The sequence below is a fragment of the Phocoena phocoena genome, chromosome 14 (genome assembly GCF_963924675.1).
Source record: "Phocoena phocoena chromosome 14, mPhoPho1.1, whole genome shotgun sequence".
Taxonomy (NCBI): Eukaryota; Metazoa; Chordata; class Mammalia; order Artiodactyla; family Phocoenidae; genus Phocoena; species Phocoena phocoena.
Genome location: NC_089232.1, coordinates 45,318,119 through 45,344,890, shown reverse-complemented (window position 1 = coordinate 45,344,890; position 26,772 = coordinate 45,318,119). Strand labels below are relative to the sequence as shown.

The following is a 26,772-nucleotide window of genomic DNA, read 5'->3' as shown; positions in this document are numbered from 1 at the left end:
GTGGCAAATATTTCTCCCCAGTCTGTTGCTTGACTTTAATTTATTTGTTAGTATTATTACTTTAAGTTGCAGAAATTTAACATTTTTACCTAGTTATATCTGCTAGTGGGTGGAGTAACTGTGGGGAGTTAAAAGTTGGTGTGCACGTGAATACAGTCTTTTTGGACAATTCATGGTTAGGTAAGATGTTGGTCTGGGGTTATTCTAATGAAGGTGGGTAGGATTGAGCGTCTCCACAGAAGTGTTGGGGGAAGGGAATATCACCATATCTCAGTAGTGTATTTTTAGAAACTAAATTTTAGATGAGGAATGAAGTCACAACCCTTGAACTAAGAAGAGAGAGAAAAACTCGGTATCAGTTGATTAATTTACGGTGAAAAACACACCTCATTCAGGAATCAGTCTACATGTGTACCAAAACATGGCAAGCAGAGAATCATAAAAGAAAATTGCCTTTTCCCAGAAAAGTAAAACTTGAAAACTTTTGTGGCCTAGAGAACTCACTCTCCTGTTCCAAAAAAGATATTTCTTTTTCTGACTAATAACTTGAAAAAGTTGTCTCTCATCAGAGCTCCTGTAGCACACCTTAAGACATCAATACCTTTCTCATTCTCTAACTTTTCGTTTTCCCATTTTTATTGGTCCTCAGAAGTTTGTCGTTGCAGCATCCCCTGCCTCATCAATACCATAACAAGTGAAAATTCCCAAGACTGAGGCTTATATTACGAAGCTTGCAATTTAGACAAGCAACTCTGAGATGAGCAGCCCTCCTGCACATGGAGTGAGGAACACAATGATGTAGGAGTGAGAAACCCTGAGGGCTAGACCTAGGGCTATTATTACCAAGCAGCCTGTGTTTTTCCGGCTTCAGTGGCTTAGGCTGCAAAACAAGATCCCTTTTACTTTTGCCGTGGAACCCAGATCTAGCACTTTATTTTAGTAATTCTGGAAAGAAAACATTTAGGCCAAAGGGTTGCATGTCTGTTCTCATTGAGGTAAAGAGGTTTTGTACCTTTTTATTTTTCTTGGTAAAATCTTCCCTTTTAATCTGGTAGCCTTTATTTTTGTTCTTTTCTCTTCCTTTGGCTAGCTGGAGAGCAAGTGCCATAGACATGGCCCAAAGAATATATTCTTTGCACCCTTGGAGCAAGGAGTACCAGAGTGGAGCACCCTATCCCCTCTGGGCAAATGCCTGCGAGTAAAAACATTTTTAATTCAATCAGTTCAGTTATTATAAGCTGAATTAATCTGTAATTGTGGCATATCATGGGAAACTATTTATGACATAGGCCAGCTGACCCTTATCCAAGTTTCCATGGAAATAACAAGTATGTTCTTGGACTGTTCTAAAATTTCCAGCTGCTTTAAATGTGATATTGAAGCTAAGAAAGAAACCTTCTATTAATAAAATGTATTTGAAATGTGTTCTCAGGTGCTCAAGAGGTAGGCCTAACTTGAAAAAAACTGACTGAAAAGATTCAAGGTGCAATAACCATGGGCTTTCCCTCAAACTTCTTTAATTGAAACCTCTGATATTATTGTGTTGTTTCTATCTGAAGTCAAATGGGGGAAGAGATTGCAAAAAAGTTTTGTGGTTTTGTATTTTTTCCTCTATGAGATAGAGACTTACCTATGTCAGGAGAAGAAGAAGTATTCATAGTTTTCTCTTGAATGATCAAATAAAGTTTTTGTTCAAGAGATAAACCATATTCCAAAATACCAGATTTATTAATCAAATGTATTGCTGTTAAGAATGTGAAAATGTTTCAGATGAAATGATAGTATATGGGAGAAATTACCTATGTGTTTATAACAGGCCTAACAAAAGTGCAGACACCATGACTACATTGCATGCTTGGTGAAGGTAACGGCAGGTTTGCCGTATTCATAATATTTGAGTTAACCTGTGCAAATCCATGCACACCACTATAGAAACGACTTTCACAGTGAGGTCACTGCTGTCTGCAGCAATTACAGCAGAGCATCAAACAGGATGGAAACCACCAGGTTTGGCAAACAGGATATGCTTACAGAATTTAGTAATTCTGAGGTGACCCAGCCCATCACTGATATCCCTGAGACAACTGCAGGCTTGTCTACTCATTTTGATTTCCTCCATTAAAATGGAAAATAGGATTGTATTTGACATATACTTGGTGCTTTAGGTAAAGTATACAGTCATCTCTCAGTACTCGAATGGGATTGGCTCCAGGACCACCCCCCTCCCCCATGGATACCAAACTCCAAGGATGCTCAAGACACGTATATAAAATGGTGTAGTGTTTGCATATAATCTATGAGCGTCCTCCTGTATACTTTAGGTCATCTCTGCATTACTTATAATACCTATTACAATGTAAATGCTATGTAAATAGTTGCTGGCATGTGGCAAATTCAAGTTTTGCTTTTTGGAACTTCCTGGAATTAAAAATATATATATTTTTTCAATCTGTGATTGGCTGAATCTTTGGATGTCGAACTCATGGATACGGACGGCCAACTGTATAATCCAGTTAGCTTCCTTCTTTGGCAAAACCCTGAATCAGTGATTTGCAGACCTTTAGTATATATCCTTTCTCACCATTCTAAAATTTGCTTGTTATGAATTTATGTATTTCCAGTTTGTGATTTTTCTTATGACTTTCTTATGGATTTTATTTTTACCATGTAGATTAAAAACTTTTTTCAAGTAGTTGTATTTATCAATATTTTCCTTTATGCCTCCAGATTTTAAATAATAGAAAGGCCTTGCCACTCCAAGTTAATAAAGAAGTTCTCCTTTGTGTTCTTATAGTATTTTTACGATTTTGTATTTTTAAAATTTAAATCTTTGCTCCTGTGGAATTTACCTGGTGTACAGCATGAGGCATGAATCCAACTTAATTTTATTAAAAATGTCTCTCCAGTTGTCTAGACAATTTTTTGAGTTGTCCATCTTTTCCTCACTTTCAGATGCCATGTTTATCATGCCATGTTTATACACCAAATTCTGTATGCATTGGGGTCTATTTCTAGACTTCCTGTTCCATCCTATTGATTCATTTGTTTATTCTTGTGTCAGTACTACACTTTTAATTATTGTAGCTTTATATTATAATAAGTGTTAGAAATAGCCCCCTTCATTTGTATTTATTTTTGGAGGCTTCGTTGACATTCTTTTTTTTTTTTTTTTTTTTTTTGCGGTACGCGGGCCTCTCACTGTTGTGGCCTCTCCCGTTGCAGAGCACAGGCTCCAGACGCGCAGGCTCAGCGGCCATGGCTCACGGGCCCAGCCGCTCCGCGGCATGTGGGATCTTCCCGGACCGGGGCACGAACCCGTGTCCCCTGCATCGGCAGGAGGACTCTCAACCACTGCACCACCGGGGAAGCTGACTTTTTTTTTTAAATGTATTTTGGAATTTGCTTGTCTCTCCTCCACCCCTTCCTCAAGTTTTGGCCTTGTTATTGTAATTACAATACATTTCTAAGTTAGCTTAGGAAGAACAACTTTATGAGATTGAGACTTCCTAAGAACTTGGCATGCTGTTCACTTTGTCTCCTTCAGGAATTCTTTAAAATTGTATTCATAAATCTTACACATTTCTAAAGTTCTTTTTCTTAGATATTTCATCTTTCATTATTGCTATTGTAAATGGAGTCTTTCCCCATTTCACTTTAAACTCACTATGTTTGTTCATCTGAAATGCATTGATGTCTATATAGTAATTCTGTATCATGCTACCTTACTAAATTTTCTTGTTTACAGTACTTTTTCAGTTGAATATCTCAGGTTTTCCATAATGATTACAAATTGTGATAGTTTTTATTTCCTTCTCTGAATTTCTGTACTTCTAGTTTCTCTTATTAACTATATTGTCTAACATCCAGTACTGTTAAGTAATAGTGGTGACAAGTGAACATCCTTCTTTGTTCCTGACTTTAATGGGGATGCCTCTACTGTTTCCCCAGTAAGCTTGATGGTCACTTTAGGACCAGGGTATATTTTATCAAGCTAAGAAGGTGTCCATCTATTTCTTAAGTTTAAACATATTTCTAAATAATAAAGCCCCAGACGTGTGTATCTGCAGCCTCCCTAGCATGATAAGATCAAAGCTCTAAAAGGAAACTTAAGACTTTCTAGTCCACCTCACTCCCATCATGAGTAATAAACTCCAGTCACAGTAATAAATTCCAATTACTTCCCCCCAGAAGTCCCAAAATTACATCGGAAAACAAGCTGGAGCTAAAAATCATTGTATCTTAGGTCTCACACCAGTGTTCTTTTGGGTACACAAAATTAACACTGAAAACTTATGATTATTTTTCTCTTCCATTGTGCATTTTCCTTGAGATTTTCCCATTTTATCCCTTTCTTTTCATCACATTGTTGGGACTTCACATGTGCGGCTTGGCTCTACATTCTTCCCCACTGCCGAGGAGCCAAGTTTACGAAGGATTTTTAGACAGTGACATAATCCCTTCCCCACCCCGAAGACCTCTGCTATTTGGTCTTCTTGGACAAAATGCATTGTCTTCCAAATACTGCTGGTTACTCCTGGAATTAAAGCCGAAAGCTTGCTGGAGCCACTTGAACACCTGAAAATATGCTTTAGCTGTGACAGTGCCTTTAGCAAAGGGATGTGAACCAACAGTAGATATGTCATAAATGCCATTGTGTCTTATATTCATTTGTGAGTGGTATTCAGATATCAAAAGAAATTAGGTCCTAATAGGTTTACAATCTTCAAAGGAAAAAAACAATTATATTATTAGTACTGTACTTCTGATTTTGATGTGTCATAACTTTAATAAACATAGAAATTAGTAAAACATTTTATATGCTAAGAAACTTTGTATACAAATGAGAAAAAGCCATTTGGCAAATTATGTTCTACTGTAAAACAAGACAGTATTTCTCTCCATGTATAGTTACTAGACTCTGGAGTCAGACCTGGGTTTGAGTCCTGGCTTTACCACTGTCTGGCTGACTGACTGAACACAAGTAACATAATCTCAACTGAGTCCTGTTTTCCTAATCTGCAAATGGAGTCAGGAATACCTTGCAGAGTTGTATAAGAACAGAATAATGCACATGAAGTACTTAGCACAGTGGTACCATGATGTAAGCCCTGAATAAATGAGGGCTATTATTAGTATAGCCTATTGTTAAGAGCCATAATACAGCCTGTTGTTTTTCTTTAAATTACATGAAGTTAGAGGTCAAGGAACGAATATCACAAGTTTTACTCAATTTGGATCTATAATTGCAAAACAGCTCAGTTATCGACATAGCTTCCTTTCTGAGACTTAGAACTAAGGTACTTGTAAGGATTTGACTGAAGTCTGCCCTGGCTCTTCTTTCTTGGGAATTATTTGGGCAGGCATGGCAATTAACACTTACCTAAAACCTCAAGCCTAAAAATATGTTATTACCTTTTTAAAATTAGGTTTTCAGTAGCCAATTATTTTTTGACCATTTTCCACCGATAAGTGGAATAAACCACTACAAAAGACTAATATGATTCATACTCTACACATTTAGAGCTATAAAGGACTCAGGCATCTTTTACTTACACATTCATTAAGTAATTTTGGAGTGCCTAATTTGTACTAGATATAAAATATATATCCTTAAAGATATATAGATGAAAAAATAGATTCCATACTGTGAAGAAGCTTACAGTCTAGTATGGTGTCTAGAGAGGAACTTAAAAGCCACCTTTTATAATATATGCCTTCCTTAATATTCCTAACTTCGGGGTGGGGGGGCAGAATAGTCTTATTTTATGGTCCCATAGCACTCTATGCTTGCACTTATTTTAACATTTCTTACACTGTACATTGGCTCCCAAGCAAGAATGTAGGCTACTTGAAGACAGGAACTGTGTCTTACTCATCACAGAAGAAGATACCTAAACATGATCTTAAATAACTTAAAATTGAGAGACAAAGGCTTATCTACACTACTAACACATATAAAGAACTAACTTAAATATAAACTTGTATGAAATAAAATACTATGGGAAGTAGGAGGTTTTAGAGGTTATTTAGAGGAGATGGCATTTGAATTGAATTTAGAAGGAATGGTAGGATTTCCAAAGATAAGGAGGCGGGGAAGAGAATCCAAGATGAGGGAAAATCATGAGCAAAGGCACGGAGGCAAGACAGTGCATAGGCTGCTTGAGGAATAGCAAGGACTCCAATGTGAGTAGATGCTGGCAAGAATGCTAGGGAGGGACTTGGCTGTAGCTGACCTTGAATGCAACAGTAGGGTGTTAGGACCTTCTTTTGCAGGCAGTGGTGTGTTGACAAGGATATTTTTACAAAAGGGATTAGATCACTTTGTCAGTAGTGTGAATGATGGGAAGAGAAAGATCAGATTCAGGAAGGGAAGCCTAGAGATTTGTAGTAATGTAGATAAGAGATGTTGAAGTAAAAATAGATATGGAAAGGAAGAGAGCAATTCTGGAAACATTGTGCAAAAGGACATGTCAAACCCTGATCTTAGAGTAAGAGTTGGAGATTCCAATTTGAGTCATTTTCTCAAAGGTGATGGCAGAAGCTCTGGAAGTGGCTAAGGTCACCCAGGAAGAGCAGAGATAAAGTAAGCCGGGGGAGGCCACAGAACCTTGGGGAAAGCTTATATTTAAGGGCTAAGTAAATCTTCAGATTTAGAAGAAATGATGCTTCAAACTTGTTACTAAAAAGATGAGGAAAACTGTGTCTTTAGAATCAATCGGTTTGCCTAGTTTACAGCAGAGCCCTTTAGAACCCAGGTGCCCCAACTTATAACTCAGTGCACTATTAGTTTAATGCTCTAGACTCTAGTTTAATGCTAAATTTAAAAATCCCACCTACCACCTTTCCCATCCTCATCTATTTTGGTAAGACAGACTAAACTTGAATTTTAGACTCCTTTACATAAATCAAAGTATCCTGCATCTCTTATGCTTCTAGCTACCAATAGCAAAGAGAAAATTTTGCCATTGGAAAATTCAGGGCAAGCCATCCATATGGATGCCACTTAAAATTATAATGTGTGATGTGAATTGATAGTAAGAATTGTAAAAAGCCTAATTAAGTCTACCTTATGTTTCAAAGGCAATAAGTTAATCTTACATATCAGTACATGTTTTTATATCCTTTATGTTAAAAAAAAAAAACCCTGCTGCCATTTTCAACACTGAATTATCCTTATTGTCCCCAAATACCTTGTTACATACATAAATGGAAAGGTTTTGCTCAAATAAGCCAAACCAAATGATTTCTTTAGTTTTACAGAAGATTTTGTTGCTATTAATATTGCAGTCTTCTATGGCATGTGCCAAAGGTGTAGTTTGAAATTCTGTTTTTCACTCAATGAAATATTTATACCTCAAAGAGGGAGGGCTAAAAAGAAAGGATATGAAACTTTGATGCAGACCATCTTAAGAAGCAAGAATGTGATGGGGTCATCTCAGAAATAGCATCATCCTTGCTGAACAACAGAACTAAATAATATTTGGCTTTTATCATTTATTTAGCTGGAAGAGCTAAGCTTTGAAAATGAACCATCACAAACCATAATTAAACTGTTTACAACTCAACTCTGATAAAAGTCAGTTGATAAAAAGAGCAGGAACAATATAAATACTAAAGCTTGATGGCCCATACCTAGATAAAAATTCCCCGCCCCCCAGGAAATGGATTTTAACCATTTGTGGTATAGTAAATGATCCTATTAGAATTCTAATATATGGACCTACAGCCTACCCCCGAAAAACCTGAAACATACTTTTAAATTGGCCAGTCATTTCCTAGCATTGAAGTTCCAGAAAGATGGTGGGTTTTGTTGTTGTTTTTGTTGTTTTATTTTTCTTTGCTTACTTTGGGTTTCTTTTTAATTTTTGTTTTTCTTAAGCAAGCATATTTTATTAAATATACATATAGAAAAATATGTTTCACAAATGTACAACTCAGTGAAGTGTCGCAAATTGAATACACCCATGTATGTAGCACCCAGATCAAGACAGACATCCCCAGCCCTTCAGAATCCACCATCATCCTCCCTTCCAGCCAGTAGGTACCGCCCCCACCCCACAACTGTTGGCAGACAATTATCATGGGTCTCTGATACTTCTGCACATCTTGTGAGCAGAGATACCACCTGCCTTTGTTCAGAGTACCCTTTCAAGTTTATTTGAATAGCCTTGCAAGACAAGAGTGTTTTTCTCCAGAGAAAAGGGCAGTTTTGCTTAAGTCTTGAAAAAATAGAGATTGTGTCTCTTATTATTGTCTTTTATTATACTGTTTAGTATGTTAAAGATGTCTCCCTTCAAAGCAAAGGGTAGGCATGTTTACTTCCCATTATAAAACTGAGGTTACCTAAACTCAGGGTTCCTCTCCTGTAATGCAACCCAGCGTGTGTGCAGGTGTCACCTGGCTTTCTTCATGTTGCATAATTAGGAAGCAGGGCTCAAGAAGTTGCTGCTATACTGACACTGGCTATTGAGTTGTAAGGTTCTTTGTCTCTTGACTCAGCAGCTGTTAACTAGGCAGGGAACATAATAGTTTGTAAGCAGGGCAAAATCTCAGACTCTTCACTGTTCTTGGTAGTAATCACTATTCCAACTTCTACCACCATAGATTAGTTTTACCTGTTCTTAAAATTCATATATAAATGGAATTACACAGCATGTCCTCTTGTGACTGGCTTCCTTCATCCAACCTCATGTTTGTGAGATTCATTCACATTATTGCACGTAGGCATAGTTTTTTATTTCTCATAGTATTCCGTTGTGTGAGTATTTCAAAACTTACTTTTTCTACTGTTGATAGATGCTGGTGCAGTTCCTGCTCTTAGAATTGGGCTGTTATAAACACTTTTATGCATGTCTTTGTGAATATATGCAGTGCATGTATTTCTGTTGGGTATATTCCCAGAACTGGATCAGAGGGTGTGCATAGATACTGCCAAACAATTTTCTAAAGTATCTGTACTAAGCTACTCTTCCACTAGAAGTGTATGAGCATTCTTATTTCTCTGTGTATTTCTCCACCCTTGTTATTTTTCATCCTTTTAGTTTAGTTTTGTTTACGTGTGTTTATTTTACCAAGGTGCACATAAGGAAAGATAAATATGCCAATGGTACACTTCCAATTTTACAAAGCAATTTCACAAGTTTTTTTGCCATTTAGGAAAAGAGATACATCAATTATTAAGTTGTTACCAGGGTGAATTGTCAGGACAACCAGAGCCACAATTTTTTTATAGGTTATTTTTCCATAAAGACAACAGTCCAAAGTCTTCAGAGTCTGATAAGACCAAGTTATTCAAATTATACTTCTAAAGATACAGTTTTAACAGAAAGGGTTGAAAACTGTGTGAATATTCACAAAAGTCTCCATATTGTACCAGAAAGAAATTAACATTCTCCCAAATGTTCCCAACTAAAAGCAAAAGAAAATCTATACAACCACATCTTGCCAGTAAACAGAAACAGAGAAAGTAATAAGGTTTTACTAAATACTAGTAAAATTAAGGGCATGGTATTAATTTTCTACATAAAACACACAAAGTTGCATTGTTTGTATTTCTTTAAAAAAAATCATCTTTTGGCAACATAGCACTTCAACCACCTTCAATTCTCCCATCCCAATCCTGAGAAAAGTACTTCTCCTCCTATCACCACTAACAAGAGAAGGTATCCCTTCCTTGCAGGCTCTGTCAATCCTGTGTTTATTCTAGGCCCATATTTCCCCTGGCTCATTTCTGCCTCTGGCCGTCTGTTCAGTTTTCCTTCTCAGGGCGGGCATCCATCACAATCTCTTTAGTTCTTCCATCCATTCATTCCATGTATGTCTTTCTTTAAACCAACTAGGCATTGCTATAGATGGGTGAGGGCTGGGAAGAAGGCAGAGAGGGACTGAAAGCTCTGATAGTCTCCTTGACAGGACCATCTCTCTGCCTCTGGAAATGATAAACAGCCAAGTTAAACCGAAAAGCCTGCTTCTGCAGATGCTTCTGAGCTACCACTTTTTAAAAAGAGATAGAAGTGATATGAGAAAGAGAGGGAGGTGAGAAATAGAAGAGAAACTGTACACCTACCCTGGTGCTGCTGGCACTTCTTCATATTCAGGATGAGCAAGGGAGACAAAAATACCTTTTTTTTTTTTTTTTGCGGTACGCGGGCCTCTCACTGTTGTGGCCTCTCCCGTTGCGGAGCACAGCCTCCAGACGCACAGGCTCAGCCGCTCCGCGGCATGTGGGATCTTCTCGGAGCGGGGCACGAACCCGTGTCCCCTGCATCGGCAGGTGGACTCTCAACCACTGCGCCACCCGAGAAGCCCCAAAAGTACCTAACTTTTGTATGGCTTCACTGGTTGAGGCTGAGAAAGCCTGGTACTTAGCAAGGACACCATCATTATCCTTGCCATGCAAATAGGGTCTAACTCGTCACCTCAACCACTTGCCTGACAGTCAGTAGGGTTCCTGAGTGATGGTGAGGAATTGAGGTCTTTTAGGGGAGAAATAGAAAGGTCTTTTATATGATGGCAGGAAGCCTGGGTCTACCACCAGTTCTGAAGATCCTTGTTGACCAAAAACCAGAAAGTGGAGCTGACAGTGGTCTAGAAAATGTTCATCCAGCAGGTGGCAGCCTAAGGGGGTGGGTGTAGCCAGTAGCAGGCAGCATTAGGTGATCAGAGAAGCAGGAAGAGCAACGGAGTTGCATAAACCAGAGAACAAGCAGCCCCCTTCTCTCTCTTGACTTTATTAATGCCCAGCAATTGTCCACAGGCCACGTGCAGAGCCCAATGAGTAAAACAGCTCTTAAAAGTAGCTGGAGGGCTTCCCTGGTGGCGCAGTGGTTGAGAGTCCACCTGCCGATGTAGGGGACACGGGTTCGTGCCCCGGTCCGGGAAGATCCCACATGCCGCAGAGCAGCTGGTCCCGTGAGCCATGGCCAATGAGCCTGCGCGTCCGGAGCCTGTGCTCCGCAACGGCAGAGCCACAACAGTGAGGGGCCCGCTTACCGCAAAAAAAAAAAAAAAAAAAAAAGGCTGGAAATCCAGATGGTAGTAACTAGACCAGAAGCCTTGGGAGCAAACAGGGTCCAAGCAGTGCAGACAAAGGCAGTGCCATCTGTAGCATCATTTATTTGGCTTAGAAGAGTGTGAACTACCACCATGCAGCATGTGATATTAATGCACAACAGCATGCCACGGGGAAGTGAAGCAGCATAGCCACGAAGGTCTCAATCTGGAAAGCTGAGAGAGCTGGATGTCCAGTGGAGGGAAGGTGCAGAAAGGTGAGCACAAAATCGGTCAAAGGCACACCCTTGCTGTTGCTAAGGCCTAGGTCTGGCAGGAGGTGGTAGGGGACCTGTGTGGGAGTATTTCCAAGAGCAAAGGTTAACCAGATTGGAACCCAAAGGGCCTGGGTATCTCCACTGGCTCCCTTGTCTGGAGAAGTCTAGCCCTATGGGCTCCTTCATCCCGGAAGTACTATTGCAGTGGATTTGGCCAGAGGTCCTCTTTGATAATCTCAGCAATCTTGTCAGACTCTGGAAGGCTGTGGTCTGAGAACCAGGCAAAGAAGCTGCACATGAGGTCTTGGTTCCTAGGAAGAAAGGCCTGGGGTTCATGGCCTGGGTGCCATATGATCGGAGTGGAAAGAAACACCACGTGCCCCGAGGATCTGACCTCGTATTCCTTCACAATCTAGTTGTTTCTTCGAAAGAAGAATTATGGGTTTCTTCGAAAGAAGAACTTGAACTTGCACCCCATCCTAGGATGTCTGAGTTCCTTCACCTTATAATTCGCTACGTACCTGAACATCTCTGCACCTCTGCCTCTAATCAGGGCAGATAGCTGTGGGTGGTTCCGAACGGTAGTGACTCAGAAGCCCAGGGTGTACCTCCACTGCAGGTAGTGTTGACACATGCGCCCAAAATTGCACCCGAACTGGAGGAAGGCCCGGTCAGCCTGAGGGTGTGCAGTTCCAGCTGGATGGCCTCCAGGGGATTCAGGTGGAGACCCTCACTCTGGGCCAGGGCCTTGCCTCGTCCTTCGCCTCGTTTACCCCTCTGTGCTCCTCCACCACTTCCATTTCCTCAGCCACTGGCTTTTCCTCCACTTCAACCCTCTCCTCCTTGTCCACTGCTTCTGAGAAGATGGTGCCCCTTTCAGTCTTCGCTTCCGCGGCCTTCGCCCCAGTCATCATCAGCTCAGACTCTTACCGCTCTGTGCCACAGGTTTCTAGGGCCTTCTCCCCACCAGTTTCACGCTGAAAACCATTTTTCAGGCTGCTGTCTGCTGCCGCAGAGGCAGAGGCTGCTTCCACACCCTCCCCGGGTGGCACGACCTCCTCCCGCCCCGCTTCGGCCGCTCCATGGTCGCGACCCCCAGCGACTGGGATCTGGGGAGTAGGTCCGCAGCCCGTGGCGCCCTCTGGGTGCGCCCCCTCCACCGGAAGCTGGGGCGGTGGGGTGCTTTGATCTCCAAGCTGCCCTCACTCGTCTCCACCATCACCTCATCCTCTTGCTTTCTTCTAGAAGCTTCTGACCCTGCTGTGGGTCCAGGTCGCCCAGGACATGGTCGGGAGTAGTGAGGTTGCGGGTTTGGGGGAGAGGGATCCCCTGGCCCCATTAGGGACGCTTATGTTGGTAGCAGCCTGACCAGCTGTTTGTTGGCATCTGTTTTCCTAATCAAAGACTTACTCATGCAAACCAGCCCATTGCGCAGCCCACCCTTCAATTTCCCGATACTCACCCCTCAGTCTCTAGGCACCCGCTCTCGGTCTCATAGAGTCTATTTTTGTGGCTTCTGCCATCCCTTTTATTCGGATTTTTCTGGTGTATGTGTGATGGTGTTACATAGTGGTTTTAATTTGCATTTACCCAGTGTCTAAGAAATTGGAAAGCTTTTCATGTGGTTTTGATTTTGCCATTTGGATATTCTCTTTTTGTGAAGTAACCGAGTCTTCTCCCCATTGCGTGTTCTATATTTTTCATGTTGATTTGTAGGAATGCATTATACGTGCTAGATACGAGTCCTTTTTCAGATCTGTGTATTGCAAATATCCTCTCCCTCCGTGAGTAGCTTTTTCACTATCTTGATGCCTTTTAATGAACAAAAGTTTTGAATCTTCATATATTCCAATTTATCATTTTCCCCTTTAGTTAGTGCTTTTTGTGTCCTGTTTAAGAAATCTTGCCTTTCTAACATCGTTCACATTTATATCTGCAATCCATTTGGAGTTGCTTTTTGTGAATGGTATGAGGGGAGTCAAGATTCATTTTTCCTCCCATATGATTATCTGATTGACCAAGCAGTATTTATTGAAGAGACCATCCTTTCCCCACGCATAGGTTTTTAGATGTTTCCATTAAAAGTGACGTATGTCATTGGCCGGAGCTAGTCAGATGGCCTTGCCTAGCTTCAAGGGGTCAGGGAAATATAATCCTCCCCTGAGATTGGAAGGTGAAGGAAACTGGAAATATTTGTGAGCACTGTGTCGCTTACTCATCACAGACTGTAACTTGAGTAGTGTGTACAAGACCAGTAGAGTTAAGCCAAAGAAAGTAGAGAAGAGGTAATGATAAATAGAAGAGGAGAAATTAATGAAAGACGATAGAGAGTATCAAGCAAAGATTAATAATAAAAGGAAAGAGAATAAATAATATTTGGAATGAAAAATACAGTCACAGTAGTGATTTAAGGAAATATAAGAGAACATGTTGGACAGACTTGTGCCAGTACATTTTCTTTTCTTTTTTTAAAAAATTTTTATTGGAGTATAGTTGATTTACAACGTTGTGTTAGTTTCAGGTGTATGGCAAAGTGAATCAGTTATATATATATATATATATATCCACTTTTTTTTTTTAGATTATTTTCCCATATAGGCCATTACAGAGTATTGAGTAGAGTTCCCTGTGCTATACAGCAGGTTCTTATTAGTTATCTACTATTTTATATATAGTAGTGTGTATATGTCAGTCCCAATGCTGGTACATTTTCAAACTTGGATGAAATATATGAATTCATGGAAACGTATAACTCATCAACACTGAAATGCAGTGAAAGGCCTAAATAGACATAGAAATAATAAATAGAATCAAGAATTTAAAAAGAATCTTTCTACAAAGTTAGCATGAGGCTAAATGATTTTGAGACAGATACTACCTAACCTTCAAGGAACATATAATCTATTTCTTTTCTTTATTAAACATTCAACACATATTTACTGTGTGCCTGTAGCATGCCTACTACTGTTCTAGGCCCTTAGGATACATTGTTAAACAGAACAAAGATCTCTTCCCTCTTGGAGTTTCTAGCAGAGGAGAAAGACAATAAATAATAATGATAAAAAGTAAATGAAACATATTAGAAAGTGATAAGTGCTATAGATAAAACAATAGGTAGAGGTGAGTAAGGGGATTGAGAATCCTGGGGGTAGGGAGTGGGGAGCAGATTGTAGTTTTAAATAGGGTAAGCAGAGGAAACTTCATTGAAAAGATAAAATTTTGGCAAAGATTCAAATAAGATGAGGGATTTAGCTAAGTGGATATTCTGAAGAAGAGCATTCTAGGAAGAGAGAAGAGCTAAGCAGAGGCCCTAGGACAGGAGCATGCTTAGGGTGTTCAAGGAATAAAAAGGAGATCAGTGTGACTGGAACAAGGTGAATGAGAGAGGCCAGATCAAGTAGGATCTTACATGATATTGTAAGAAGTTTGGCTTTTATTCGTAGTGAAATGGGAAACCACTACAGGATTTTGAACAGAGGACTCAAAATGTGATTCATGTTTTGCATGGATCACTCTGGCTCCTGGGTGAAGAGTAGACTGTGTGGGGCCAGTGGTAGATGCAGGGAGATCTTTTAGGAGTCTATCAAAGTAATACAGGTGAAAGATGATATTTCTTAGACCAGGTGGTAGCAGTGGAGGTGGATAGTGGTTACAGTATGATGGTAGAGCCAGCATGATTTCATGGTGAATTGGATGCGGGGTATAAGAGAAGGAAAGAAGTCAAGGATGACTCTGTGGATTTTGACCTGAGCAGCTGATAGGATGGAGTTGCCAGAAGCAGAGATAGGGAAGGTTATGAGAGAGCAGACCTTTGCAGGAAAATCAGAAGTTTGCTTTTGGACATGTTAAGTTTGAGATGACTGTTGGACAACAGAGTTGAGATACCAAGTGGGTATTAGGAGTTTGGAGCACAGAAGAGGTCTGGGATGGGGATACATATTTGGAAATAATCAGCATACATGATATTTAAAGCTGTAGTTAGAGCTTGCTGAAATCACCAAGGATGTGAGCAGCGATAGACCAAGCCCTGAGGCCTCCAAAATTACAAGGTCAGGGAGAAGAGGAAGAACCAGTAAGAGACTAAGGAGAGACCAGTGAAGTAGGAGGGAATCTGAAAATGTGCAGTACGCTGAAAGCCAAATGTATAAAGGAAAGTGTTCAACTGTGTGATGTGGTGCTGACAGGCCAGGTAAAACGAGAGTTGACCAATGGATTTTACAACAAAAGTGATGGAGGTCAGAATAGGTTTTAAAGGGAATGGGAGGAAGGAAATTGGAGACAGTGAATATTGATAATTCTGTTGAGGAATTTGCCAAAAAGGGAAATAAATGGAGTCATCACTTGACAAGACCACTTTTAGAGGAGTGGTAGGGTGACAGCTTGACTGTAATGGGTTTAAGAGAAAATCCATAAGGGAGAAAGTGAAAATAGCAAGTATATACGACTCTTGCCATTTTGCTCCAAAGAAATGGGATGGTGGCTGGTGGGGAGAGTGGGTCAAAGAAAACGTCTTTAAAATGGGAGGAAAAGATTGCAAATGATTCAGCAGGGGGCAAAAATTAATAATGTAGGAGAGAGAAAGGAGAATCATTGGAGGGATGTCCTTGAATAGGTGAAAGCAGATGGAATCTAGTGCCTACGTAGGGGGGAAGGAGTCAGCCTTCAATAGGAGCATGACAAGTTCACCTATGGGAACGAGAAGGCAAAGTATGAGGGTGTAGTTGCTGCTTGGTGGGTATAAGTGATGATGGAGTCTATGAAATTCTCTTCTCTTTGCTTCAGTGTTCTCGGTAAAGGAGAAAGCAAGATTCAACTCAAGTGAGAAAGTGGGAGTCTGGGGAGAGAAGGGTAGGAAATAGTTTTCTAGAGAATCAAAGAGTGACTGGATTACGACATATGGTATGATTGTCACACAGCATTAAGATCATGAATTTGAAGTGAGGCACCTCGGCATGGTTGTGAATTTCTCTTCAGCCACATTCATTTACAGGTGCAGCATGAGTAAGCAGAGTTGGATTTAGTCAGAGCTGAAGCAAGAAGGGCAAGAGAATGATTGTAATCTTGATCTTAGAATCTAAGCTAGAGGAGTAAAGGACGTATAGGGATGGGGGACGGTGAAAAGGTGGCCTGATCAATGGATTGGAAGACCCAGGGAATTGAAGGGTCCCTGGGTTTAAGTACCAGAGTGAGCTAGAAGGATGAGAGATAGTGGTCTGAGAGTGGACTGCAGGGAGTTGGTTAGAACCCTACTCCTCCATCCAACTTGGGCTCCAATGAGGCATATTGAGGACGAGGCCACTGCAGGGGAGGAGGTCAGTGTACCAGGAGGCCTGGGTGGGAAGGATCACCTGTGTGTATATTGAAATCGCTGAAAGATAAGATGAGAAAGAAGTGAGAATAAGCCAGGAGCTAAAATCCTTGAGAAATGAGGGAGAAATGACATGAGAATAGCAAGAATGCAGGGTATTAGGTGATTTAAACTGATGCCAGGAGATTTAAAGCTGGGTCTGTATTCTAGGGCCACAGTTAATTATATAACACCACCTCCTTTGGCTAAATTAGTTAGCCAAAAGGCAGACAAGTTTAGAATTTGATATTACTTAATGTCACAGAGCCTGTATTTTATTATTTTTTTCTTTCTCAAAGTGTGCAGAAGAAAGTCACACATATGTTAGGTGATCAAAAACAAGGAATGTATATGTTTTTGAAAATTGGAAAGTGAGTAGTGATAATACTTTTTGAGTTCAGTGCGAAATGTTATTCTCTTTTGGGGTCTTTCATTCTGCTTGTGCCCTAGAGTATGGACTAGAAACTACTGAGAAGAACAAAATACGATTTTAACTTTGGGCTTGAAATATTCTGGCTATAAAAGTGTTTTAAGGGGAGTAAGGAGAGCTAATACAAAATCTCAGAAATATCTAGTCAACCAGAGGCAGAAAGAGGGAAGGGGGAGGGAGAGAAAGACAAAGAAAAAGGAAAGAAAAGAAGAAATAAGAGTAAAGAAAGAAGATGGCTTTGGGGGAAGAGTACAGTTTAGCCACAAATCTGCACATCACAGAATTGTGAACGTTTAAATTCTCTGGGAAACAGAAACAGCATGATGTTTTAAAAGCTAAACTTAATATAAGATGAATGAAGAGAGCCTGTGAATTGTATAGTTTTATTTTTCTTTGACTCCTCAAATATCATTCAGTTCTTACTTGTTTTGAAAGGAATCTCTCATTCTTGGCCTAAATTCTTTAAACAAGTGTGTTTGTTTGGTGACTTAGCATACAGAAATACTGTTCTTTGGGCTAGGCCACCCAGTTTAGAAAGCTGAGGGCCTCTGTACTTAAGATTCAAAAGAATGTTGGTAGACAAGAGAAGGAGATGTACACTTTGTTAATTTCCTCTGTTTCCCATAGACCATTAAACTGTGTTTGAAAAGGAAATGGTAAAAAAGAAGCTTTGAGTGATTAACCAAGCAGCTTTATAGCTGCAGTCATCTCTATTGCCTCTTAGAAATAGCATATAAATATAGAAGTAGGGAGAAAATATTTGAGTTACCAGGGTGTGGGTAATGAGTTACTCTGGGAAAGTTAATAATTATGATTTAATCATTTTCTACCACTACAGCACTCATAGAGAGCAAATATACATTATTGTGCCTAATAAAACGTTAAGAGGCTGAGGTCTGTGTAGGGTGGCGGGTAGAGCCAGGTGACAGGGGTGACCAAATCAGCCAGGGATACACAGAGCCATCACAGAAATTCAAAATATAGGTCAAAACACTAAGTAGAATGTTTGTAATATCTAAATGTTAAACATACATAATCATTCTACCCTAATTGAGATAAAATTAATTTTTAAAAATAATGAAATTGATACTGTAGCAAATGAATAAAATTCAGTTAATCATGAAAAATCGAAATAATATTATTGGATCTTTTAAAAAATAGTGTGATCTTAAAAAACAAAGTTCATTGATGGTGTCATCATTGCAGTATGAGCATAGTTTGGGGTCAGAAATTTCCAGCAGCTTTAAAAACTCAGGCTCTCACTGTGGAGAACAGTATGGAGGTTCCTTAAAAAACTACAAATAGAATTACCATATGACCCAGCAATCCCACTACTTGGCATATACCCTGAGAAAACCAAAATTCAAAGAGAGTCATGTACCAAAATGTTCATTGCAGCTCTATTTACAATAGCCAGGACATGGAAACAACCTAAGCGCCCATCATCGGATGAATGGATAAAGAAGATGTGGCACATATACACAATGGAATATTACTCAGCCTTAAAAAGAAATGAAATTGAGCTATTTGTAATGAGATGGATAGACCTAGAATCTGTCATACAGAGTGAAGTAAGTCAGAAAGAAAAAGACAAATACCGTATGCTAACACATATATATGGAATTTAAGGGAAAAAAATGTCATGAAGAACCTAGGGGTAAGATAGGAATAAAGACGCAGACCTACTGGAGAACGGACTTAAGGATATGGGGAGGGGGAAGGGTGAGTTTTGACAGGGCGAGAGAGAGTCATGGACATATACACACTAACAAACGTAGTAAGGTAGATAGCTGGGGGGAAGCAGCCGCAAGGCACAGGGATATTAGCTCGGTGCTTTGTGACAGCCTGGAAGGGTGGGATGGGGAGAGTGGGAGGGAGGGAGACGCAAGAGGGAAGACATATGGGAACATATGTATATGTATAGCTGATTCACTTTGTTGTAAAGCAGAAACTAACACACCATTGTAAAGCAATTATACCCCAATAAAGATGTTTAAAAAAAAAAAAAAAAATAAGCAAGTATGGTACCCAAAAAAAAAAAAAAAAAAAAAAAAAAACTCAGGCTCTACATTAGTAGCAGAATGGTGAACAGAGTTTTGCTCTAATTCTTAGTATTTTCTTCTTAGCTGTCATTTTAAAATAATTTCTCTTTTTGATCTTTTTTTCTTTAGAAACAGGAATATTTTTATGTTTTAGCACATTACACACTCACTGCACCCTATGAACTAGCAGGTAGGAAAACTGAGGCACAGAAATTATAAGTAATTTGCTCATGGACACATAGAAAATCTCAAAGTCAAGAAATGAACCCAGACAATCAGACTCCAAAGCTCTTCCTGTTAAACACTGCAGGGTACACTCTGAGCCTTTCTCAGCCTCAATTCTCTCGTCTATAAAATATGGTCTATAATTCTTACTTCTCATGGTGGTTGCAACAATTAAATAAGATGTGGAGCTTGGGCAGGGGAGATGTTCTTTATCTGCTTCTGTATTGCTGTCTTTATCTGTTTCTGTATTGTTTGATTTGTTATAATGAGCATGAATTATTCATGTATTTTTAATCAAGAAAAAAAAATGTTAAGGCCTATAAGAGTGTCTGGCACAGAGAGGCACCCAATAAAGTCATTATTATGTCTGAGAGCAAAGTCAGAGTTTCCATTTGAATCAACAGGGATTTGTCATCTCTGGAAGCTTGGGTGCAAAGGGAAGAAATAAGATAGGGGAACAGCTAGAAGAGAATCCAGGGTAGAGGTTTTTACTTGCCAGTGAGAGGGGCTTGTTCATCTTAAAGTGAGGGTGGGAACCATTGGGAGGGAGAGCGCACTGGTTTAGGCAAGTGGGAATTAACCAATGGAGCAAAATTCCAAGGAAGTTGGGGTTGGGGGAGTCCTAGAACTTTGGATGAATTAACTTACTTTGCAGAAGATTAACAGTGACTTATTAGTCAATAAGGCCCATTTTCTAAGGTAACAAAAAATATCTATCATTTTGGAAAATGAGAAAGGAATTAAAAGAACTCTGGTTTTCTTTACTTATCTGCCTGGTTCTGGGGGATATGAGAATAGATTTTCTGAAGAGGAGCCATCAGTTTATTTTTCCATTTGTGGATTACAATGGTAAAACGACTGTTGGCAAAAGAACATCTTTTCAAGCAGCTTCCCTTGGTGTAGGTCAGAGGGGCAACAAGAGGAGTTATTTCTGCAGCTGGAAAAAAGGTTCAGAGCTGTCTTCCTGGAGACAGCTCCCATTTCAGAGTCTAAAATAGATTTGAATTACTGTGCTATTGGGGAATCGGGGCCTATTCATTCTAAGCACATCTGTTGGTAACTGTTGAAATTCAAATAAATTCAAATAAAGTGCAAGTAATGCTCGTTTTACACTTATCGATTTCAAGGAGTGTTAAAAAACACATATACAGAAAACCTACACTCCAGTCACTGACACTGCTTAAGACACAACATGGAAAGCCTTGATTTTCTGCCAACCATAGTTCCTTTGAACCTGAGCCACCACATTTTAATTCCTTTAAAATGCTCCTTCCTCCCTACCTGAACTTTTCAACTGAGATTCATTTTCATTTCAAAAGTTTAAATATGAACTATATCAAACAGTTCTGTAGTTTGATTTTGATCATTCCACAGCTTTCAGTAGTGAAATGAGGAGGTTAGACTATTGAACTCATAAAGCCAGGATTGAATAAATGCATTTTTCTCTTTGTCTCCTCTCCAGTTTTAGTAAATAAAAAATTTCAGTTAGGTGCTGTGATTAAGGAAACTTGGTATATCTATTTATTTATATATGACTCCAGTCCATAAAGGATTCAAGGCATCTTTAAGCAGGCAAACACAGGACAGAAGAATAAGGGAAATTCCTTTTTTTCAATTAAGCCATGACTCTCTTATAAGGAAATTTGATCTATCAAATGTATACAAAGAAATAGAACCATTTTAAGGTTGTGAGTTTTAATTTTTTTCTTAATAGTTAAATTTTTGAATAGCGTTTCAAGTACCATATTTATGTCATTACCTTGGAGTTTACAGTGTTACAAGTAGATACCACACCAAGTATATTACATGAATTATCTCCTTTAGTTTAAACCTCATAATTACTCTATGAAGTAGTATTATTTCCATCTTATAGATAAAAGTATCCAAGGCCTTACAAATAAATAATTTGCCCAAAGTCACATAACGAGTCAGGATTCAAATCCATGTCTGTTATTTTGAGTTATTAACTCCTAATCTAAATTATGCCTTATACATGGGAGGCGGTGAAAGAGAAGATCAAAGACCATAAAAGTAAATAGAAATATATTAGAAATTACAGAAAAGAAATTTACATGTAAAAGGAGACATTTGTCTAAAGCCAGGCAAACTTTTACAGAAAGTATTATGGTAAAAATAAAGCATCAGGAAGGAAGAAGATAAACATGGTACCAACAGCCCAGAACAGGGCTCCACAGACAAAGGTGTGGCAAAATCACACACTCAGTTCTCAAGGTGTGTGCTTGCCTTCTCTAGTGCCTTTGGGAAATGTGAGTGCTCTCTGTAAGGTTCTGGAGGGTGAAAGATCCTTACTCTAGGAAACTTCATAACTTACCAGCTGACACTAATATTTCTGGTTTCTTCTAACTCTTTGCTTTCATCTGTATGTTGAAAAATACAATCAATATTAGAGTCTGTTGTTTAATAACTAGTATTGTTCAACTGCTAGTATAGGGGTTTCCTGATTCCTTCCCAATCTTATTTACAGAAAAAATATCATCCACGATTCCACTATTCTTTGTCAATAGTGATTTTCATTTTTGCCTTTTTTTGATGTGCATAAGTAGAATTATTATTTGGCTCCCTTCCACCATTAAATAATAACATTTTTTCAGTTTTCATAATTATAATTCTAAGGGCTATATAATAGTCTACTGAATTGATATAGTATAATTATATTGGGCATTTTTTTGTTTGTTTCCAGTATTTTGCTATTATAAATATCCTTCCAAGAACTGATTAATGTATATAATTTAATTGTATTTCTTCATAAGTGAATTGTATGTTTATATCCTTTGACCATTTATCTCTTGAGGTTTTAAAATTTGTGAAGATTTGAGTTAGTTCTTTATGTATTATATATACACTACTTTTCTACCATGATCAATACAAATGTTTCCCAATTATGTTTCCCTTCTTTTAATTTTGTTAGTTGTTTATGTTACAACCATTTTTTTACTTGATGTTTTTAAGCTATTTATTTTTTCCTTTGTGATTTTCATTACTGCCCTGAGCTTTACAAAGATACTATCCCTCTAAAGATTTCATTAATATTTGATTTTTCTTTTCTCATAGCTTTGCTAAGAATTAAAGCAAATATTTACTCTTTAATCCACTAGAGGCTTATTCTGGCAATGTGGTATAAGAGCTGATCTAAATCACTTTTTGTTTTGTTTTGTGTTTGTTCACCAGTTACCCTGGCAATTATTAGAGTTTAATTAGGCAATTATTAAATAGAATGAGGCAGTTATTAAATAAATATTATTTTCCTTAATTTTATGATAGTTATATATTACATTTATTTCTGTATGTCCCACACTTCTGTATTTTAATCATTTAATTAATATACTTTGTTTTAGGGTTTCCTGGGAACTAGATCAGCAACATAACTTGTGGTTTCTTTGTTAGTGTAGAATTTTAATATTTAACAAATAGTAAATTTTACTTGGTGAAATTCATTTTCCTATATGATAACTGTATATATCTCAATTTGTTCATCTTGTTTTATATATTCTAATACACCTTTATAGTTTTATTTACATATAGCTCATAAGTCTTTATAATTTTCTTTATAACTGTAATGGGCAGTTCTGTTAAGTTTATCCATCCCCTTTTTTTTGAATGGAATTTCTTTCCTTTTTATTACGTTATTGAGCTGGTGGTTACCAGGATAAAGAAAGCCCCTAATTATGGTAAATTCATTATAAACCCGGTCACTTGGATAAACTCATGGGCTAATAAATTTAAACAGATTTCTTAGGATTTTTATACATGCAATGCTTTCTGCAAATAATCAGTTTTCTCTCTCCCTTTAGTGTATCATTCTATTGGCACAAAGCGAATACCCACTAAATGGCAGTTGCCGTTTCTGTATTAAAAAGAATATTAGGTGAGTCAGGAAACTTGAATCCTACTGTCAGTTCCTCAACTAAGAAAGCCATCTATGAAGCACCTTCTGTGGGTCAGGCACCATGCTAGGCACTTTACATAGTCCATCTTGCCTAAGGCTTAGAGTAAGCCTACAGAGTATATATACTATTAAATATCATAGGTAAGGGAACTGATAGGTAAGTTTAGCAGGTATAGAAGCCAAGGCTGGCCCATGCTAGGCCCCCAATAGCAATAAAAAATGGAACACGGAAGTGTCTAACTGTGGCAGTCTGTGCGTGAAAGGCCATGGGCCGATGGCTCTGGAGTCCTTGACCTGACAGGTTTCTTGATTCCCTGGGGACAGCACTGACCACTGAACTTTGGCCAAGGGTCTGAGGAACTAGGGAGACATGGAGAAGCTGCATCAGCTCACTTTCATCCTTATCTTGTACATACGCTTCACACTTCCTGCTTCCGGGTCACGCAGTAAACGTGAGTGAAAGCAGTCCTGAAGGAAGTCTGTGTTCCCCTTCTCACCAGCCTTTCAACCCAGATCAGCCTTTTGAGGTCTGGCTTAGCTCAGTGGGTTAACTAATTTGTCCAAGATTACCAGTGAGTGATGGGTAAGTGGCTTGCTCCACAGCCAGTGGTCTTGCAGTGTGGTTTGGACAGGTCATTTCACCTTTCTGCTATAATTCCCTCATCTGTATGATGAAAGAGTCAGATAAATAATCCAGTTCTGACAGGCAGACTGTTGGTGAATACACTTTATACGCTTCTTCAAGACTGCAAATTCCTCAGACTATACTTTCCACGTTCTTGAATCACTCATATTACTTTGCACATAAGAAATGCTCAGTGAATATTTGTTGATGCAGAATGAACGAATGAATTGATCAATCAATTGAAGAAAATAGTCTTAATGTTTTTCTTTTCTTTTAAAAAAAAAAAAAATTATTTATTTATTTTGGCTGCACTGGATCTTAGTTGCGGCATGCGGAACCTAGTACCCCCGACCAGGGATTGAACCCAGGCCCCCTGCCTTGGGAGCACGGAGTCTTACCCACTGGACCACCAGGGAAGTCCCTCTTGATGCTCTTCTCACAAGAGATTTTCAATGCTAGAACACAGGATCCTGCAGGGGCCCCTAAAATCTCATTTCACATTTCAACTGTGGAATCTTTTATAAAGATAGCATTTGTCATGAGCCTTTTTATAAGAAGATGCTTAGCAGGGGTCAGCTTGTTTTCATCTGAAAAGAATAAAGAATTGAGGTTAGGAAAGCAGGAAGCCTAGAAAGGAGCCAGGTTTGGAGCTATGGTAGGTAGACTTTCCTGTAACAAAGCTGTTTCGGCTGTTTTTATCTTTGTGCTGCTGTTCTAGCAACACTATGACAAAACTGTGACTATTCAAACTTAATAAAACTAGAGCCTGTCCAAAATCAATTCTGAGTAAATGATGAACTGTGGGGAGCATACCTTAACACCTCTGTTTGGGCATGCTGTAGAAAACTACCAAATCTTATGTCCTGTCTATAATTTAAACACACAGTGTTTTAAATGCACCCTTAGAAGATCTAATAAAATTACTTGCATATTATTTAATAGTGTGTTCTCTTTTTATGCCAAAAAAAATCCAAAGGAAGCTACCCAGCCCTCAGGAGGCATAGAATCTGTGGATTTTGTAATTACTGATTTTGAACTTAAAATCTCATTGAAGTCACTAGTTAATATTTCTAAATCTTTATATCTGAAAACTTCTGAGCATATATCCCAACAACCTTCCTGCCCCCTCTGCCATCCCCAGCCAAAGGTGGGAGGGAGGGAAGACCTGTACTGCCAATAGTTACAAAGGTTATTTCTGGAATAAAAACTAGGATCTGCAGCATGCACGAGTGTCTGGTTTTGTCTCTTGAGCTTTACAAAGACCAGCATCATATTGAGACTATAAAACTATTGTTCTCTGAAACTAAAAGTAAAATCTAGGAAAATTAAGCATTTTTGTTGAAAATTACTGAAATGTCAAATTTTTTAAACTAAGTTGTTACATAAAAGGAAGCATACGGAGGAAAAGCTATAAGGAGTCAAACTGTTTTTCATGAGCCACAGTATTTGCAGGAAAAGAAAACATGACAGAGACCACACCAGTTTCTCTAACATGGATACAAAGGAGAATCACGTCATCAAAGCAGCAGGTTTGTGCTGCCACAGTAAAGATCATCGGTGGCGCTTTCCATATCCTTTAGCTAAACCAAAATACCTGCATTCAGTTGCAACCTGAGAAACAGGCAATAAAGTCACAAATGTCTTTACTTTTAAAAAATATTTTTACCACTTTGTAATAGTGTTTAGTTTTATTGTCCCAGAACAGGAAAAGGAAAACATCGTGTTGATTAAATTTTGGTAATAACTTACTCATTATGGGCATAATTTTTACATCGTCAATGTTATTTCAGTTTGCAAGAAGAGGTACAGGGCTCGGTTACAGAAAATATGGCAACCTGAACTGAGATGGTTCTGAATTCTCTAGACTGTTTCAGGTTTCCTAATATTAAAGTTCTATGCAAGATAAGGTATGAAAGAAGAAAAAAACCTCATCTAAACAAGCTTGCTCTTAATAAATACAATAATAAAGTTTATTTTGACCTTGAGTTAAAATGATCCAGCTCTACTGGATGACTCTGATGGGGCTGCTCTTTTGTATTTATTCAAGTTAAATTTCAGATAAGCCCTTGAATTGTGTGAGCTCAACTATATTCTCTAAAAGAGAGCCAGACTAATGTGAACCTGAATCCAAGTGTACTTTTCCAGTAACATCTGACTAGTTGGATCTCATCTGTCGTGTTATCTCACTATGTCACACTCCCAACCACAGGAAACTGAGGACTAGCTCTCACTAGGAGAAACTGATAGCTCTCAGAGTATGGATCAGCTTTGTAGGTATTTAACAATCCTCCTCCTAAGGAATACCAAGCTCTGAGAAATGATTAAGCAGATTTATAGAATCTAACATATTAAGCGAAATCCATTTAGGAGAATTTGGAATGTCAGCATGTGCTGTCTTATGATGAACATCCAAGCCCTGCCTGGTTTGCCTAACAGAGTATTTATAAGGAAAAAGTAAGTTCCAGTTTAATGTAATTTCTTATTAGTTAATATTTAGTCAAACAATAAAATGCAACATTAAGCATATCCCTAACTATATTTAGTATAGTAGTTTACACAGCAATTGCTATGGGTTCTATATTTATGTATCATACATCTTTTTCTGGAAAAAAATTGAAGCTGGCTTAAATAGCTTACATGTTTGCCCTTTCTACCGTTAGGAGAGATTCCTTTAAAGAAATTATAAATGCCTTAGGTATACTCTTTTTAATATTTACTCCCTCTAATCATCCTCTGTGTGTACCTTGATTATTCATTCAGAAATACAGCTAGGTTCTCATCTTTTTAGAAAAAAATCCACATCTTTAGCAAGCTGTACAAGACCCTTCACCATCTAGCCATGGCCCCGGTAATCCATTTTCATCTGTAAGAATCTCCCACTCACAATGTCTGGTGTCTCCATGTTGTTAGTTTGGATATTTCAGCCACT

At 38.7% G+C, this 26,772-nt stretch overlaps 2 protein-coding genes across 2 annotated transcripts in view; one reads left to right on the top strand and one right to left on the bottom strand.

Moving 5' to 3' along the window:
* The window catches only part of ACYP2 (acylphosphatase 2), a 165,815-nt gene that overhangs the window by 115,492 nt on the left and 23,551 nt on the right, over positions 1-26,772 (top strand). The gene's annotated exons all lie outside the window — the stretch shown is intronic.
* TSPYL6 (TSPY like 6) overlaps positions 11,371-26,772 on the bottom strand; it is a 36,072-nt gene continuing 20,670 nt past the window's right edge. The window contains 3 exon segments of the mRNA XM_065891571.1: positions 11,371-11,948; positions 11,951-12,004; positions 12,007-12,433. Of these exon segments, the coding sequence (XP_065747643.1) occupies positions 11,371-11,948; positions 11,951-12,004; positions 12,007-12,433 (1,059 nt within the window).